Consider the following 17783-nt stretch of genomic DNA (forward strand, 5'->3'; position numbering starts at 1 on the left):
AAAATTCTACTGCTATAATGGTTAAAGGAAAAAATTATAGCACTAAGAAATTTAACATTAAGCAAATATAACATGAAATGGGGCTAATTAGATGTTGATTGTATGGTCCTATGTGCATTTGCTGCACACAACAGTAGTCTCAGTAATGTGGTTATTTTACAAATATGGAATACAATTCAGTTGAAATTACTGAGATTTAATTCTTAATTTCTTACATTGATACATCTCAGAAACCATTGCAAAATTGTGGTCAAAGAGAAAAATCAAGCTCTTAACCAAGAAAGGTTAAAGGCTTTATATACCTGAATATGTCAATTCGGAACCTAGAGCAATTTTCAATAAACATGGTATCAATCTCACCTACATATCAATGTATTAAGCTCTCTTTAAGTTTCTGCACCTTCATTCTTTTTATACACTTTTGAAAATTCTATAAGCTCTGGACATTTGCTTAGATAAATTGTCCTCTTGTGGGTACTATAAGTAATAAGGTGATGCAAAGTGTTGCTCAAACCCTTCCTAGAATTCTATAGTCAGAAGGTCCTGGAAGTATTTGACATAAGGGACATTTCAGGAAAATGTGTTAAATAAAATAACAGAAGGTACCTCTTTCCCAAGAGATGAAATAGCTGTTTCATTATTAATCTGCCCTTATGGCTGTTTGTTTCCTAAGGCAATCAGAATAAGCATCTTCCAAACTGTCCGCCATTTACCTTGGCTTGTAGGAAGCAGTTATGGAGATAAAACATGAAAGAAGAAAAAAAAAAAGTGCATCATGCTGCTGTCAGTTTTGCTTCATTGTTTTTCATGTTGTTAATTTATTTGCCTTACACAGTGTTCTTGCCAAAGAATGGGAATATGTCTTCAGCAGACTGTGACATTTACACTGAGTTGATAGAATAATGTCTAACCTGAAAGCTCTATAATTAGGCAGACATACATTTTGTTGACCTGGGGGAAAATGTCCTAGGATGCTGTAAGTGCCAAAAAAAATCCTCTTCAAAACATACACAACATCAGTTTGCAGGCCTGTGCTACTAACAGGTAATGTTGCAGTCATTCATTAGAGATGGTTCAGAGCACTTCAAACATACCATCACAGAATGGTTAGGATTAAAAGGGCCCTGTTTAATCAGGGCCACCTACAGTGGGTAGCCTGGGACTATGACATGGCTTCTGAATATCTAAAAAGGAGGGGGACTGTCATATAAAGAAGATATACAGGCCTCTGAAGATGGGACACAGTTGGTTTGAATACTTAAGTAGACAGGCCCTTGATAATTAGCCACAGATACAGTTGTTTATGAGTCAGTTTTCACTGTGAAGCCTGTTTAGTTATTTTTAAATAAAGCTACAGGTGCAAAGCAAAAACTTCTTTATTCTAGGAACTGAAGTGTATAGAAATAGTAGAAAAACACTGGTTCCACTCCAAACCATTAATTTCCCAATATCTGTTTTCATTACCTACCTCACTGATGCTGTGTGAATTGTACAGATCAATGAATATACAATCCTCGTACCTCAAACGTGGAGCAAAATGCTTTGCCCTACTTAGGATTACTGCAGCTGCAAAGAAGAAAAGGCCTAAAGAAAAAAACAGCATTAGAGAAAACCATGTGTAACCCCAGCCAGGCTCCAGAGCATGGTTAGTGCTATACTCATTTTACTTAGATACCAAGTCAAATTCAGACTTTGTGCAATACTTTCCAGTTTGCCAGTCAGTTCCAATTACAAGCCACAGCTGTTTAGAACATTTTATAGAGTCATTTGAAGGCTCTATATTTAATCTGAATAATTCATAGTATTTACTAAGAGCATTTGGTATTACTTTCAATTATGAACATTGTCTTCTCAAAATGTAAAGTAACTAGTACATACTTGGCCAGCTCTTATGCTTGCGCAAATTGATGCAGCTCTATTGACTTCAAATGGAGCGATTCCAATTTATGTGAGTAGACAGTGTGCGCTACAGCACAGTTACAATAGCTCTCTTTCCCGAGGAGATGCCATCAGCATCCATGGCAGTGAGCATAGAGCTGCAGAGCGTGGAAAGGCTGTAAGACCCTAAACTAATCCTCTGTTTCAAAAAAAAGCCAGCCTTGCTCTCCAAAATGCAGCCACACATTTGTATGTGTAATGTATATCTATACAGATATGTATGTAACATGATGCATATGTTTTAATATATATGTATGTGTTTACACATATGTTCTTACACACGTTGCAGCAGTTCTCAGAAGGGGAATGCAGGGCTGTTTTGGCTGAATATCATGTAGCAAGGATAGGAAAATAAAAGGGGCTGCACAGACAGCCTCTGAACTCACAGTTCACAAGGTTAGGGAGATAAGCCAAGACACATCCTCCTCCCTCCCATGTTCTTTAGATATGTAGTGGATAGTAATATAATAAATATATGTAGTGTAATGAAGAAATATACAGAAAAAATGTTAAGGTTTCACTTTTTTGAAAGCATTTTGAAAGCATTTGCTGGGGCTTTTTTTTACTTTTCAAAAGTCAGCAACTTCCTAATTCATTAAAATGTTCAAATCTTGACTATTTTAATTACATTTTTTTTTTATCGTACCAACAGTTGAAGAGTTGAGAGAAACAGCTTAGAAAATTATGATATTCAGAGTATGCTAGCCAGTTATAACAGCTACGTCGGTACTATATTTCTGAAAAGCCATGCCAACTGGAATTGCCACTGCTAGAGCACCAGGTTCAGTGTGCAGCTGTTAATAACACTGCTTCTCATTTTACCTCTTCTGTGACTTTCCCCACAGGTTGTTTTGGGTTGGTGTTTTTTTCAGTGAGTACAGTACACTAGCCTTAATAGAAGCCATTACCTGGTGATGAGACGATGGTGTAAGAAACTTTGATACACTCTAAATATAGTGAACTCAAGATACAGATTTTTTTTTTTTTAATGACTCCAAGTGAGGAAGAAACTTTCCTGAGGGCATATCACTTTCAGGTTCTGTCTTTTAGTCTGACTCACCTGAAGTACTGCCTCGTGTGAGCTAATAAGGAGAGTGAGGTTACCCTCTGCCCAAAAGGTAACAAATGTAATTTACATTGTGAGGAGAAAAAAAGTAAAATATGTGTATGCATGTTTCATACACTCATTAAAATCACAGAATGCTAGGGAAGGAGCTTCCAGAGATCATTGAGTCCAACCCCACTGCAAACAGGCCCACTTAGGTCAGGTCACACAGGAACACATCCAGGTGGGTTTTGAAGATCTCTAGAGAAGGAGACTCCACATCCTCTCTGGGCAGACCGTTCCAGTGCTCCGTCAACCTTACAGTAAAGAAGGTTTTTTCTCACGTGGAGATGGAATTTCCTGTGATTGCCTCTTGTCCTGTCAATTGGGTATCACTGAAAAGAGACTGGATTCATCCTTCTGACAGCCACCCTTCAGGTATTTGTAGACATTGATAAGGTCTTCTCCAGCCCCAGATCTTTCAGTCTTTTCTGGTAAAGAGAGATGCTCCAGTCCCTTAACCTTCCTCATAGCTCTCTGTTGAACTCTCTCCAGAAGTTTCCTGTCCCTCTTGAACTGGAGAGCACAGAACTGTACACAATATTCAAGATGTGGTCTAACTAGGGCTGAGTAGAAGGGGAGGTGAACCTCCCTCAACCTGCTGGACACACTCTTCCTAATGCATCTGAGTATACTATTGGCCTTCTTGGCCACAAGGGCACATAGCTGTCCCATGGATAATTTATTATCAACCAGGACTCCAAGGTCCTTCTCTGCAGAGCTACTCTCTAGCAGGCCAACCCCTAACCTGTACTGGTGCATGCTGTATTTTCAACTTTTGTGTGGTAAATCTTGTTTGCTGTGCTTTTGAAATACGTGTTAGTGTAGATTCAGTTATGGCAAATGAAGGTTGGGTTTTGATGGAAGTTCATTTCTTTCAGTACTTCTCACTGTGTTTCACTTGAATAACAATCAGTCACCTTCTACATGCTAGATGACCTGCTAGATGATATAGCCTGTGTAGCAACCTGCCCAGCCAGGTGAACTGAGCTGCTCTGTCTCATACATTTATATTTTTGAGGGGAATCATCCTACTGTAAAGAAGTAACTTTATCTGACACAAGAAAATAAACAGTGCTAAACAAGAAGAAAAGAACTGCCCATTTCCTGGAGGAAATGGGATTTTCTTACCTACTGTATTGCCCCTTTAGAAAGCTGTGTCTAATTCAACATGCAGTGAGAGAATGGTCCGTAGTAACCAGTTTCAACCGTGCAGGTGTCATCCTGGTGTAAAAAAGGTCTATACGGCCCTTTGATCACCATCTGCTGTTCTGCTGGGGTACTGCAGGGCTGGGCGGCAGCCTGCCTTCTCCCTTTGCAGAGAGACCATACTCATGGAGAGACAGGGCCTTCTAATAGTGCTGGACTTACATTTAAACTGTGATTTAACGTTAAAAAAGTTTAATAGAACGTAGATTAAAAATAATTCTAAGAAAAGACGACAAATATCTCACTGAAATGAGCACCTCGTGCAAGGTTGAGTCCAGGCTTACTTTGTCACTGTCTTAGACAATACACAGTAATTTACCTAGGGAAGGCTGATATAAAATTTCAAACAAACAAAAATCTGAAAATCCAAAGTTGATAAATACGTGTGCACATTTGTATATCCTATGCCAATCAATGACTGGGAATCTCTGACTTTGAATGGACATGAAAAACACAATCAGGAGCAGGAAGAAAGAGGAAATAGGGATGAGAACATGTGGAAAAGAGGAAAAGAAGTAGCCATTAAAAAGGAGAGTAACAAAAAGGCAAAATAAGGCTCTCAGAAATGACTGAAGGTATAAACAGAAGGCAATGATGAGAGGAACAGAAGCTGTGCTCTTTAAGTTTTCAGCAGCATTAGTAGACACTTGCATAGCAAATGGCAAAATATGGACTGAGTCGCGTAAATTCTTTCCTGGCTTCATGGAGCAGTGTTAGGGAAAATAAGAGGGTTTGCTGTAATATGTATGGTTTGTGCCACAAATTACACCATAGGCCACTCAAGACTGGATCACAGGCTGTCTTTAATGTTCAGTGAGATGCCCAGACCTTTCCCTCCACTAGGCAGAACTGAAACTCAAGGTGGAATCCTACACATTTAACGTGTCTCCTGGACTGCCTGGCATCTTCCATTTCATACTTCATTTTTGGTACCCTTTTGCATTTTACAAAGGGCTGACACAGATATCATGAAAAAGTCTGTGAAGAAAAATTTCTCCAATAACTTTTTGAAGGGAGTATCTCACTTGTTACTTCACAGATAGGATAAGAGGTCCATATTCCTGACTGGCAGGATTTTTCAGATGCTAGGGCCATTGATGAGCTTTGTATTAATCTCTCCTCTCTGTGGTCACTAGATGGCTGAACATAGTCTTCTCTGGTAATGCTGCTGCACCACAGCTATGAAATTGCCCCTATTACTAAATAATGCAAGACTTTGATAATAGCTGCATAAATATACTCAGCTACAAAGCTCAAATCTGTTTTTCTTCCTTGGATTTTTTTTTTTTTTCCCTTTTAGGGAATGGAGACATGAGCAAAAGGTTTATCCTGCATAGATCTCCAGGACACCGTGGAAAACTCACAGTTCTCAAGTGAGCATGACTTTTGTACAGTAGAATTTACAAAGCTGGCGCTTTACATTTAAGGGTAACAAAATCTTTTTGTTAACTCTGACCTGTGATAGGCTTTGCATAGTGTGGGTCCATCACTGCAGTACTTCAAGTCTCTTCATGTTCATTATATTGGCAGATTTCTTGAAGAATCATTTAAGGGCTTTGGGGGAGGTGTGTTAGTTACTGTTAACAGTGTATTAAATTTATAAACCTCAATTTAAAATTGATAGGTGAAGTTTATGCTACTGATGTCAACAGGACTCGGATTCTAAATGTTAAATGTAGCAAATCAGAATTGAGAGAAATTGCTGCCTATTTAATCCCAGGCACCTTTTGCCCACTGTTTGTCATCCTAATGCCCTTCTGTTTGATATTTACTTCTTTGGACATTGCTACCTCACTCCTTTTGCAAATCCATGTTAGCACTGATGTCACAAAGTAAGCAGAATGAATGTGTGAAATTGCTTGTAAAATTATCAAGTGAAATGAATAGCAAATACAATGACTTCTTTTTTTTAAGTTGAATAAGGAAACTGTTAGCAATGATGCACTCTCATAATGCTTACTAGAGCTGAACAGTACATATATAAGTCTGTGCAGAAGAGGCAGCTAGGCAGATCTCAGGATCCTCAAGGCTTGCCATAGTTCCAGAAGAGAGAGCAGCAGCTCCTCTGCAACAGCTGTCTATCATTTCAAAGTATTAAAAGGTAAGATTTATACCAACTACTAGTACAATTTGTTTGAGAAAGCTGAGTGCATTATCTGAATTGTGTTGTTAAAAGTTTGCAATAGAGGTGCAGGACCTTATTGCAAATTGGTGTTTTCTTCTGTGGTTAGAGTCACTGATTTTTTGGTGTTAATGACAGCATTTAAATGTTGTTCAACAGAAAATTATCTGGAAAAGGGAAATCACCTGTTTGGGATATAGAAGCAATTGAAAGAAGGAAGATTAACTATGAGAACATGAAAGACATGCCTTGTAGTAAGAACTTAAACATGAAATACATAACTATTGCTTTTTATATTTTTATCTCCTTTAGTATCTTCTCTAGAGATATTTAATGAACATGAATACTGCCTAAATATGAATCAACAAGGATTAAATTAGGATAATATAAAAAAATCAGATGGGTTTCTGTAGACGCTGATTTAAAACTAAGACAGATTGCCACTCCATCACCTTTGTTTTAGATTAGTTTGTCTCAAGCAACTATTGCTTTCATATTACTGTAAGATCTAAAAAGAAAAATTTATAGCACAAAAATAAACATTAAAGCCTTTCAATAATTAGTGTGATTATTGTATACAATTTAATTTAGTCTTTCATCCTACTATGGATTTCCTTACACTGGAACCATTACATTTTACAGAACATTCCACAAGACATTATAGCATGGTAGGCAAATTAGATGTAAAGTACACCTACCTGAAAAAGTAACTTATGTATAATTAGAAATAATTGCTACTTGCAAACACTTTCACATGAACAGAAATCTAGCTTATTAATTCTTATATCTTCATATGAAAAGATTTGGTTTATTACTACTGGAACTTCACCAATCATTTGTCTTTTTAAAATGGAAATAGATCTAAATCTGACTTTTGAAAGATTCTTTTTTTGAAAACTCAAAGAAATTAAGCTAGTTTAAATTGCACTGAGTATAAAAAGCATCTGCAGTAAAATATATTGGGGAAAAATTAGCAAAATCATGTTAAGTTTCTCATCAAGATTTGAGAGATGTATTTTTTGCATACTTTCTGGTCATTGAAACCAAGTTTATCACCTCCAATCAGAAAGAAATTCAATCATTTAAATCAGTCTAATATGAGTAGGGACAAAAATTTTATATTATCTTGTCGATCATCTATTTTTCCCTACAAAACATGTTTGTGTTCCCAAGACTAAAGTAACAATATCTTCTTTAACTTGTCAAAAACAGCTGGTGATGGTTTGGGTGATCAGCAGCAACCACTAAATATTGAATAAATAAAAGAGATTCTAATTTTTTAAAGAACATATTTAGCAGAAATTTAATACTGTTGAAAATGCTTGTTTTATTAAATAATACTTTCTTGCTTGAAAATTGTAAATTTTTTAACTGCCTTTATACATCTTTTTAGTAGTTTCAGATTTTGATTCTGAAAAGTTTAGAAGGACACTAACTACGCATTTAACGTTAAACAGATGTGAACACTTCACATCTGAAAGCCTTGTGGGACTAACACATAAGAGTTACATCCAATATACATTGAAATGACTACAAGTCTGTTTACTGACTACACTGAGCTTTAACTATTATTTTTTATAAGTCTTCTGTAAACACATAGCTTTTGGTGGCTGATATTGCCATAAGAAGACTGGAATAATGACTAGACTATTTCTTTCATTCCACCTCAGTGACTTACTTTTATGTCTAATATGTATCATGATTTAAAAAGCTACAGACAGGTATAAATTATTTTACTTTAGCTCTTCAGGTTAAGTATATCAAACTGCTAGCATATCATTAAGCAGGGCAAATTTGTTTATATATCGTGCAATTGCCAGACTTTATTTTCAACCATATCAGCTAGCATGGGAGTCACTAGTTTACAACTAAACCATTTTTGCCGTCACAGTACACCCATCTCCCAAAGAAGAGGCAGTGATTTTGTTCCATTGTTGGAAGTCTGTGAAATGTGAAGTTTTGCATTCTTTGGGATAAACATTGGATGTCAGTGTTGCACCACCAAATTACAGCTCCAAATGAAACAGTGACGAGAGAATTCAGCACTGTAGGTCAGCTTATAATAGGACTAACTACATGGCCACTACAGTATTTGTTGGTACTGTAGCAGGACATGTGCCAGTGTAAATATGAAATCTCACATAGCAGGAGATTACAGAAGGCAGAAAAGAGTCTCCATACACACTGATGGTAAAATGAGCTACACTAGCAGTGGCTTCTCATGGAAAGAGGGAAACTGATTCCATTGCTTAATAGCACTATACATTGAAAAGTTTTATATTTGTCAATTTATTTACATGGTTTTGACTAAGATTTGATTAAGATTTTTATTGCCTTAAATATTTTGATACTGATACTCAGGTATGCTAGTAAAATATTTGTATTATTCATTAAGATTCTTTTGAAAATGAAGCCTCACACAATGCAGAAGCAATACATTCTTCCTCACCATAGGTAAAACGCCTGCCAACAGCCAAGCTTTGCATCTCAAATTGTAAGTTATTTTGTAACAGACAGAAGAAACAAATGTGATTAAAAATCTGCTCTGAAGCTGGACAGATTACTGGGGCAGCATTGGAGTCCTACAGCAGTAATGTTTTTGATGCTGGAGTTTATTTTTTCAGAGATATTCATATAGCTCCCTCATTTGCACTGTTCAGAGTCTGTCTCATGGCAGATTAATTTGCACCTTCTCTACACATCATTCTTTCAAAACTTTCCTACAGATTTCTGCAGGCCATGGTATACTGACAGGGCATTACAACAAATGATAGACATGTTTTCATTCAGATTACCTTGTATCATAAATCATTGGATTTCCATAAATAACTCTTCCAGTGGAGCCAGAGGAACCCAATGCAGATTACATTTAGGGAGGAGGGGTTTTTTTCGGCTGGGTCTTACTTTGCAAGCTACCACTTTACTTAAATGCACTTATCTTTCCTATCTCCCTTTGTTTTTCAGACTGTAACATAAACTTCCATAGGAAAGTGTCATGAATGGCAGAAGGACTCTTTAAAATACACAAGTGTCTGTCCAAGTACATGCTGAAATTATTTCCAGTGACATTTTGCTGGTGTGAACTCATTGCAACATCTGTTGCTCTACAGCAGATTAATATTGTGATCCATACTTATTTAAAGTCTGAATGAGCATTTACTATTACTCATGCAATGAATGAGAATTTAGCTATTGAATGAATGGTATATTCAATTTCCTCTTTAAGGTCAAAAGTCCCTAACCAAATTTTAAATTAATTTCCCTTTCTACACAGTCATTCCATAAACTTAAGGGATCCAAAATTGTAAAAAATAAACACTGTATACTAGTTGATTTTATAAGTAGATTTCCTCTCATTTCCTGTTTGTGAAAAGCACTTTTGAGTCCATAAGCCATTAGCAGCTCATAGTCCCTTTTGCTCAGTTTTATGAGCCTAAAATGACTAGCATTTCAGTAGAGTTTGTCCTATAGGGCTTCAAGTGTAAACAGACTAATAATGCCACATTAAATAATGAAAATTGTGGCACACATAATTAGGGGATTTGAGAATGTCTTATTCCCACTGGTGACTATTCACTTAATAGTTAGGATGGTATTACTTGCATGAGTAAACCGATCACTAACGCAAGTAAGGGAATCAGCATAAAAGCATTTGTGCAGACTGCAATGTCTGAGTTCACATTGAATAATCTCACATTAAAGTCAGTAAGACTGGTCATGCTATTAAAGAGCACATGGTGAAGACACATATAATAATGTGGCCATTTCTATTACATGAGAGAAGCCAACAGAATTACCTGCAACAGTAAGAATTGCATCTGGGAGGCAATACATTCTGGTATGGTTTACTACCATTAATATCAAGTATATACCCCATATCTTGTATATCCCAAACAGCCCTATAATGAAAGGCTTTAAGGTGAAATAAAATATTACATCAATAGTATAACAGGCAAAACTTGACATATCACATTATTGAACATAAGCCAGTGTGGGGGTGGTTTTTTCCCTAAGGAGTCACACCTATTAATAAGTTATTATTAAGTCCCAAGGCCTGGTGCTGCAATATCTGTTATTTAAAATATGTGTGTATATATTTATACGCGCGCACACACACACACACACGCACATATATATATATATATAAAAGGAAAAAAGAAAAAAAAAAAGAAAAAAAAAAAGGGGGTGAAGGAAAGAATGGGAAGCTGCTAAAGTGACAGCATTCTTGACAAAAGTTTGCTTTGTTTTTTCTCTGAGCTGGAAAAAAAAAAGTGTCATGCCAATATTCTAGTTCTGCAATAAGACAGTATTATAGAAACACATCTGAAGGTTGCCATCAGTAGAACCCAGAGCAAAGGAGATACAGACCTTTATCCTTGTATTACAAAATTAAGTAGAATAAAGACTAGAACTTAAAGACTAGAGCAGAGGCTGTGCCTTTTGAACACCTACCCAAGGCATTACAGTTTTCAGACAAGGGGGATACAAACCCCATCCTTACAGGGTCTCAATATCTTACAGTCTGGATCAGCATTAAGAATGTCTCTTTTTTACATAATTTATTTAGTGTGTAAAGACGATTACATTCTTCTTTGTTGCCTTATTTCTCTTTCGATAGGCAATGAAAATGAAAAGCGTTTATTTTGTTGCTGGGCTCCTTTTAATGATAGTTCAAGGCAGCTGGCAAAATCCTCTTCAGGATACAGAGGAGAAATCAAGGTAGGTTCTCTGGATCAAACTTCTAGAAACACTTGGCCTGAACTTTCTTTTATTTTTAAATTTTTTTAAATATATACTATTACACAGTACTTAATCATTGGGAATGACTAAATATTGTAATATTTTAATATTTTAATAAGTACAGCTCAGAAGTTTTCGGTATTGCAATAGCTGCATCACTTACCCGAGAAGTGCCTCTAAGCATATAGCATCCAGTAAGCTTTGGTGATTCATTTTACTAGCCAGGTAGTGATCAATATGCCACTTGCTTTCACTTTGTGACTAAAACAGTATTTTATAAAGAAAAGTCAATGCACCTGCAGAATATGCTATAACCACTGTTAATTAACAAGTTCCAAACTTTTCACAGATCATTCAAAGCTTCCCAGTCTGAACCATTAGATGAATCTAAACAGCTGAATGAAGTGAAGCGTCACTCACAAGGCACATTCACCAGTGATTACAGCAAGTACTTGGACACCAGACGAGCTCAAGACTTTGTGCAATGGCTAATGAGCACTAAAAGAAATGGGTAAGCATTTTGATCACATTGATGTTTGGTCAGTAGAGATCCCTGTGTATAGAAACAGCCAAAAATCTAGCTGAATTCAGTTTCTTAATTTCATCTTCCAATCATAGACCATGCATAATTCTCAAATAAGTAAGATACTCAAGGGAAATTTATATATAACATTAAAATATTATTAGAAATGGGGAATATAGGCAAATCAGTCAAAAGGATTTGGATAAATCAAGTGTAGTGTCAGCATGTAACCTGGTATGCTGTCTAAAAGGTCTACCTCAGCCTCTTTGGGACAGATTGTTTCAATGAATGAATGAAGCTTAAAAGGAATAAGAAATGTAAATAAAATCATAAAATGCTTTTGCTGGAAGGGACCTTTAAAGGTCATCTAGTCCAACTCATAGAACCAAAGAGATGCAAGGGTCTGGGCCATTATGCTTTAAACTTTCCTGTTTATGGATCCTCTCTAACCTTGAAGCTTCATTTGGCCACTGAATACTCTACCAGTATCACAAACATGTTGTTAAGAGATGAGTTAGGACATTTTTTGAAAAAATGCTTTTACTAAACACACACTACCAAGATGAGAGCAAGAATAATGTAAAAGCGTGTAAGACTATGCCCTATGTTCTAGAGAAGATCCATCCACAGAATCAAAAAGTCTATGATAATGCTTTTAAATCCCTGTAGAAGCCTTTATACTGTAACCATTTATAGATATTGTATTTATTTAAAGTCATAAGCCTGAAATAATTTTTTATATTAATCTGTATGCCATAGTCATTTATCATAATATTTAAACAATAGCCAATAAAATCTTATTAACTAGTGCATACTCTGCATGTACTGGTAATAATGTTTTAATGATTGTGGAATTCTGCTACAGCCAGCAAGGACAGGAGGACAAAGAAAATGACAAATACTCGGACCAGATCTCAAGGTATTCTAATTGCAACAACTGTGTTCTATAGCTATATGCAGTGGCTTCAAGAAATGCAACAGGATGACAACATTTCAAGTAATAAAAGGGTGTAGAGCATAAGGTAAACAGAAAAACTTGGTATAGATAAAGTCTGAAGCAAAAAAGAACCACATTATATTGAGAAAAAGCAAACTAGTGAGAAGACTAACAAAAGCAACATGGCCAGGCACCCATTTGCAGAGACCTGATAAAGCACAATAAACAATGTTCAGGCCCATGTTACATAAACTGCTCATTACAAGAAAGGAGAACACAAGACCTGATGGAGGCCTGAATTTTGTTTCCTGATAATGTTTCTGGGGGAGGGTTATAGGGACTGGAAATCTGAAATAAATAAAAACTCAGTAAGTGTTTTTGAAAAACAAAACAAACAAAGAATGAACCTATATTAATTCTTCATTTTGTCACAAATTCCTAAGAGGATAATCCAGATCACAAAAGATCCTTCCATTCAAAACACTGTCAATAGCAGTAACAAACCTGTAATAATGTTTCAACTTCAATGAAATAGCATATCTCAACAAAATTAAAATTCCATTAAAAATGTTCCAAACAACTCCAGTTAGCATGCTGATGAAAAGTGCAGATGGTACTAAATTAGGAGGAATGGTGAAATCCCAAGAAAATAAAAAATAATAGAAGGAGCTAGAGGCCCTGAAAACTGGGTGGAAATTTGCCAATTCTGAAATAGAAATGCCAGGGGATTTATTTGTGGCAATTATTCCATAATATGTCTACTTCTTGGGGCCACTTGCCTTGCTAAAGGCCAGTGTGACATAATTTCATGCTGTATCAGAGAAGATGCACAATGAAGCATATAGAGAGAAAAGTCTGAACAATTTGGGTAAGAAATAATGAAGGTGAAGGTAGGAGGAGTGGGTTTAATGGAAATTTTTAGCTTAACATGAGAGCTAACAAAAAAAAATATGTCTCTGTAATACAATACAGGTTGCTGACTATAGCTAATTAATCTAGCAGAAGACCATTCCAATGCAGCTATAATTGCTTTCAGTACCTGATTTGTTCAGAACTCGTTTAGGCATCTCTGTACAAAATTGTATTGCACAGCACAGACAATGCCTTCAGAAACAAATTGTGTCATGAAAAAAAACCACCTAATTTGAAAAAAACAAAACAAAACAAAAAACCCCAGCCACCCTAGTAAGAAATGCTAATCTGTTCAGTGAGAAAAAGACATCAATAAAGGTTGGGGGGGGAAATTGCATTCATATGCAGTCTGCTCCTACAGTATTGTTCTTGTTTCAGCAATGAGATCTCCAAGCGTCATGCTGAATTTGAGAGACATGCGGAAGGCACCTATACCAGTGATATCACCTCTTATTTGGAAGGCCAAGCTGCCAAAGAGTTCATTGCTTGGTTAGTGAATGGACGAGGAAGAAGAGAGTAAGAATTCATCCATTCCTACTATTAAATTTTGCCTTGCTTTTGGGGTTAAAAATCAAGTTTGATGAAACCTTGATGTGTTTCTGATCATTTTTGCTGTACTTCACATTTTTCTTTTGTAACAGAAGATATTCTGTGGGTGTCAGATTACTGCTTTACATTAAGTTCAAATACAGATTAAAACAAACCTGTTAGGTATGCTGTTACACTCTAAAAGGTCAAGTTATATTTAAGGTCAACATATCTGAAATTAAACTAAACCATCCTCTAACTACCACCTTTCTCCCTTCACATAAGATTTCTTACAATTTCCTTAACTCTCATTGAGATGATTTGAGTCAGCATCATCTTAAATTTCTCTGGTTTTTCCCCTTCACAGTCCATCTTTCAGTCTGCAGTATTTTCAACATTAATTTTTAACCAATGTCATCAGCTGTACTCCACACACTGGTGATCATTCCCAGCAGCAACCAATGACTTGTTTTCATCTTCCCATCCTACACAAAGACTCCCCAAATTGCTGCAGTCAAAAGAGCTATGAATTCCTACAACTATGGCTTATTTTCCCTTTTAAGACACCTCTACTTCTTTTGCGATGGTTCATGGATGCGGCACACCACAGTTTTGACCTGTGTCTCTGATTTCTTTCATTAATATCTTATTCTCCACATACTCATTGCATATTTCTCAGGCCTATTCATTTCATGTACTCACCCATGACTCTCACATTTTGAATGTTACTACCTTCAGTCTCCTGCAGGTACCCTCTATCTCATCTATTTCCAGCTCTGCATTGTTAGGAGTCACACCATGCACATACCACACACCTTTACAAAGTTCTGTACTTTTTTTGTGTCTCTAGACTGTAAGCTCTTTGGGGCAGGGATTTCAGTTCATCCTGATTATATATTCTACCAGCTGTAAAGTACTATGTAAGGCTCTTGCAGTATATAAAAATAATAAATAATAAAATACAAATCTGTAAGATAAGCTTGTGTGTTGTAGTCAAGGAAGACTAAACAGGTTAAAGTAAATTTTGTAAATCATGACAATTCCCTGAAAAAAACCCCAGTGTTAAATAAATTAACTAGACCAGCAGACCAGCCTTCTACTTCCAATACTTAGTCTTATGTGTACAGCCTTCCCTGAAACTATTTTATGAAAAGAACCAGCCTGCTTGTCACTGGTCCCAGAGCACAGCATGCTTCAGCATCAGCCCACCTTAAAGGAATCCAGTCAAATTTTCCCATGTTTGAGAAAATGAAAGAAGAGAGGAAAGTTTTCTAAACTGGGCTCTTGGCCTAACAGTTTCCCAGCAGTCAAAAAGAAAGGTAGACCATAAATCAGGATCTGATTTCAAATACAAGAAGTTGTTGTACAGCAAACAAGTACCTAGATTTTATATAAGTCTTGCAACTGAGTTATTTTAACCCCTAAAAAAAAAAAAAAAAAAAAGTTGCTACAGTTAAAATATAAAGGTATGCCATGTAATTTTTAAGTATATTAGTAGGACTTCAGACCAATTAAAACAGAAAAAAAACAAAAAGAACATTTGACTGTAATGTTTTAGTAGTGATATTTCTTAAATTTAGTTTACTGTGCCTCATCTACTTGGCATAGACTTTGCAGACATAGATATTGAGATATGTTTTCAAATGTATGTGTTTTTCAAAAATGCCGGTGAGGAATTCAGACTCAGCTGTAGGAACAGTCCTCATCATAAAAAGACATTTCCATGCTTTATTCTGTAGTGAAAATAATGCCTCAAAAGATGGTCTGCTATACATCATGCTACATTGAGCCACAACATCAAGCTCAACCCATTAACTCCTTAAAATGGCAGGAAATGCATAGTGTATTAGAAGCCAGTAATAGAGTCCTTTTAAATAGTTTGTTTATTTTGATCTGCCAGTTGTTTGATAATTTCTTCCCTTTGAAGTTTCCCAGAAAAAGCTCTTGTGGCCGAAGAAATGGGACGAAGGCATGCAGATGGAACTTTCACGAGTGATATCAACAAAGTCCTTGATGACATGGCTGCCAAAGAGTTCCTAAAGTGGCTGATTAACACAAAAGTTACCCAAAGGTGCCTGGATTTTGATTCTGTCATTCTTAAAATACTGGGGGTTTAAAGATATTTGCCACACAGAGGGAAAATGCTGCTAATATTTCTCTTAACTATTGACAGATCTGTAACTGTTACAAACGTTCTCATAGACAGTGCTGGACAAGGATAAGACAATAAACTCATTCCAAATATAACTTGTGTTTTTGCACCAGTGGTGAACCTATGTAATAGCTTCCTATTTAACTTGAGGGGAGTTTTACCACTGAATGCTACCAGAAGCAAGGTTGTATTAAATTACTGAAAAATAAAACTCCTCTTTGCACGGGTATTATAAAACCAGAAATATTTATTAGTAAAATTAGACCAAGTTGATTATTCTTTAAAGACTGATATAAAACACTGCCTTAAATTGTGGCTTGTCATTAGAGAGTAGGGTACTGTAGTCTGAGCTCCTGATAGGTAACCATCTAAGAACTCTGCTTTGCCTGTACATAGGCAAATGTAGTCAGCAAGGACAACATTTTCTATGTGAGCTATGTCAACAGATTAATATTTAAGAATTCTTTGTTAAAGTTAACAAAGCATTTAAAAAATAGTAAACAGTCAGGTCAAGGCACATGTGAGTGGCCTAATTTCTTTAAAAGCTGTAGATCCATTCTGTAAAAAATACTTTTCATCTTTGGACTACAGAAGCACCCTTTGATCTTGGAAATCTGAAACAACCAATAATGTCTCCAAAAATTAGAGCCTCTAATTAAAACACTCTTTTTATTAACATTTTACTATTTCTGTACTTCAGTTTAAGTGTGTTTGTAGTTCAGCTATGAAGCAAACAATTCAGGAAAATAACCTATTATAAACTACTAAAAAGCTTTTGCTTTAGGAATAGTTGATTTCAGTCTGTTATTAGGAAGGATCTGTGGAACTAACATCTGCTAACTCTTAAACAGAAGAAATATGTTCCACGCATATTTCACAAATCATGGGAGATTTATAATATATCCTAATTGCTGCTGCTTTTTTTTTTTTCTTCCAGAGACCTTTTGGGAGAAAACCAGTAAAAACACGGAATAAATATGGGATAAATGAAGATCTTCACTGCATCAACTGCCAGTTATTAAGAGATTCTGAAATCTGAATTCTGTTATTTACATTAGGTGTAACATACCTACGTCACCTTGCATGCCAGAACATAATTATACTATAGTTTAGAGTTGCCAAAGGTTCATATATGGAGAATTTACTGTTTAAGCGATGGTTATCTTAACAGCTTTAAGACTATGAAAGTTCCATATCTTCATAATTTCCATTTACTCAAAATGAAATAACTCCATTTATAGTTAATGATAACATTATTTTTCTAAAAAGGTGACTTCTACACACAAAGGATTCAATCATCAATTATATGTGTTATTTGTAAGGAGCTAGCAGTTACAATGCCTGAGAAGTGAGTATCCCTCTTAAAACCTTTGTTATAAAAAGGCTAAGCTTTAAGGATATTAAATGATAGCCTTAAATAAATTTTTTCAAGCTTATTTTCTGTTGAGTTTTCATGTGTATATCCCTTGTGCTTCTTTGCACTCCATTTCATTTTATTCTAATATTTTAGTGTCACTAAGATCTTGGAAGTGGTTTGTTTTGTCACATTTCCTTGATAATGATTCTCAGAAAAGAGCTGTGTGAACTTTAAATTGCTTTTAGTTGAAAAAACTCCAC

The 17783-nt window shown here is 35.9% G+C and overlaps 1 protein-coding gene across 1 annotated transcript; it reads left to right on the forward strand.

Moving 5' to 3' along the window:
• The first annotated feature begins 6265 nt into the window (after nt 1–6265).
• On the forward strand, nt 6266–17626 carry GCG (glucagon). The gene is made up of 7 exons (XM_009901193.2): nt 6266–6353; nt 10993–11093; nt 11464–11625; nt 12503–12556; nt 13865–14002; nt 15942–16085; nt 17104–17626. The coding sequence occupies exons 2-7, from the start codon at nt 10996–10998 to the stop codon at nt 17126–17128; spliced, it is 621 nt and encodes a 206-aa protein (XP_009899495.1). The 5' UTR covers nt 6266–6353; nt 10993–10995; the 3' UTR covers nt 17129–17626.
• Nucleotides 17627–17783: the final 157 nt, after the last annotated feature.

The sequence above is a fragment of the Dryobates pubescens genome, chromosome 2 (genome assembly GCF_014839835.1).
Source record: "Dryobates pubescens isolate bDryPub1 chromosome 2, bDryPub1.pri, whole genome shotgun sequence".
Taxonomy (NCBI): Eukaryota; Metazoa; Chordata; class Aves; order Piciformes; family Picidae; genus Dryobates; species Dryobates pubescens.

Bases quoted from the DNA above. Each gene is read 5' to 3' on its own strand.
- GCG (XM_009901193.2), top strand. From the start codon at position 10,996: ATGAAAATGAAAAGCGTTTATTTTGTTGCTGGGCTCCTTTTAATGATA. The intron at 11,094-11,463 runs GTAGGTTCTCTG...AACTTTTCACAG, and splicing joins GATACAGAGGAGAAATCAAG to ATCATTCAAAGCTTCCCAGT. The intron at 16,086-17,103 runs GTGCCTGGATTT...TTTTTCTTCCAG, and splicing joins AACACAAAAGTTACCCAAAG to AGACCTTTTGGGAGAAAACC.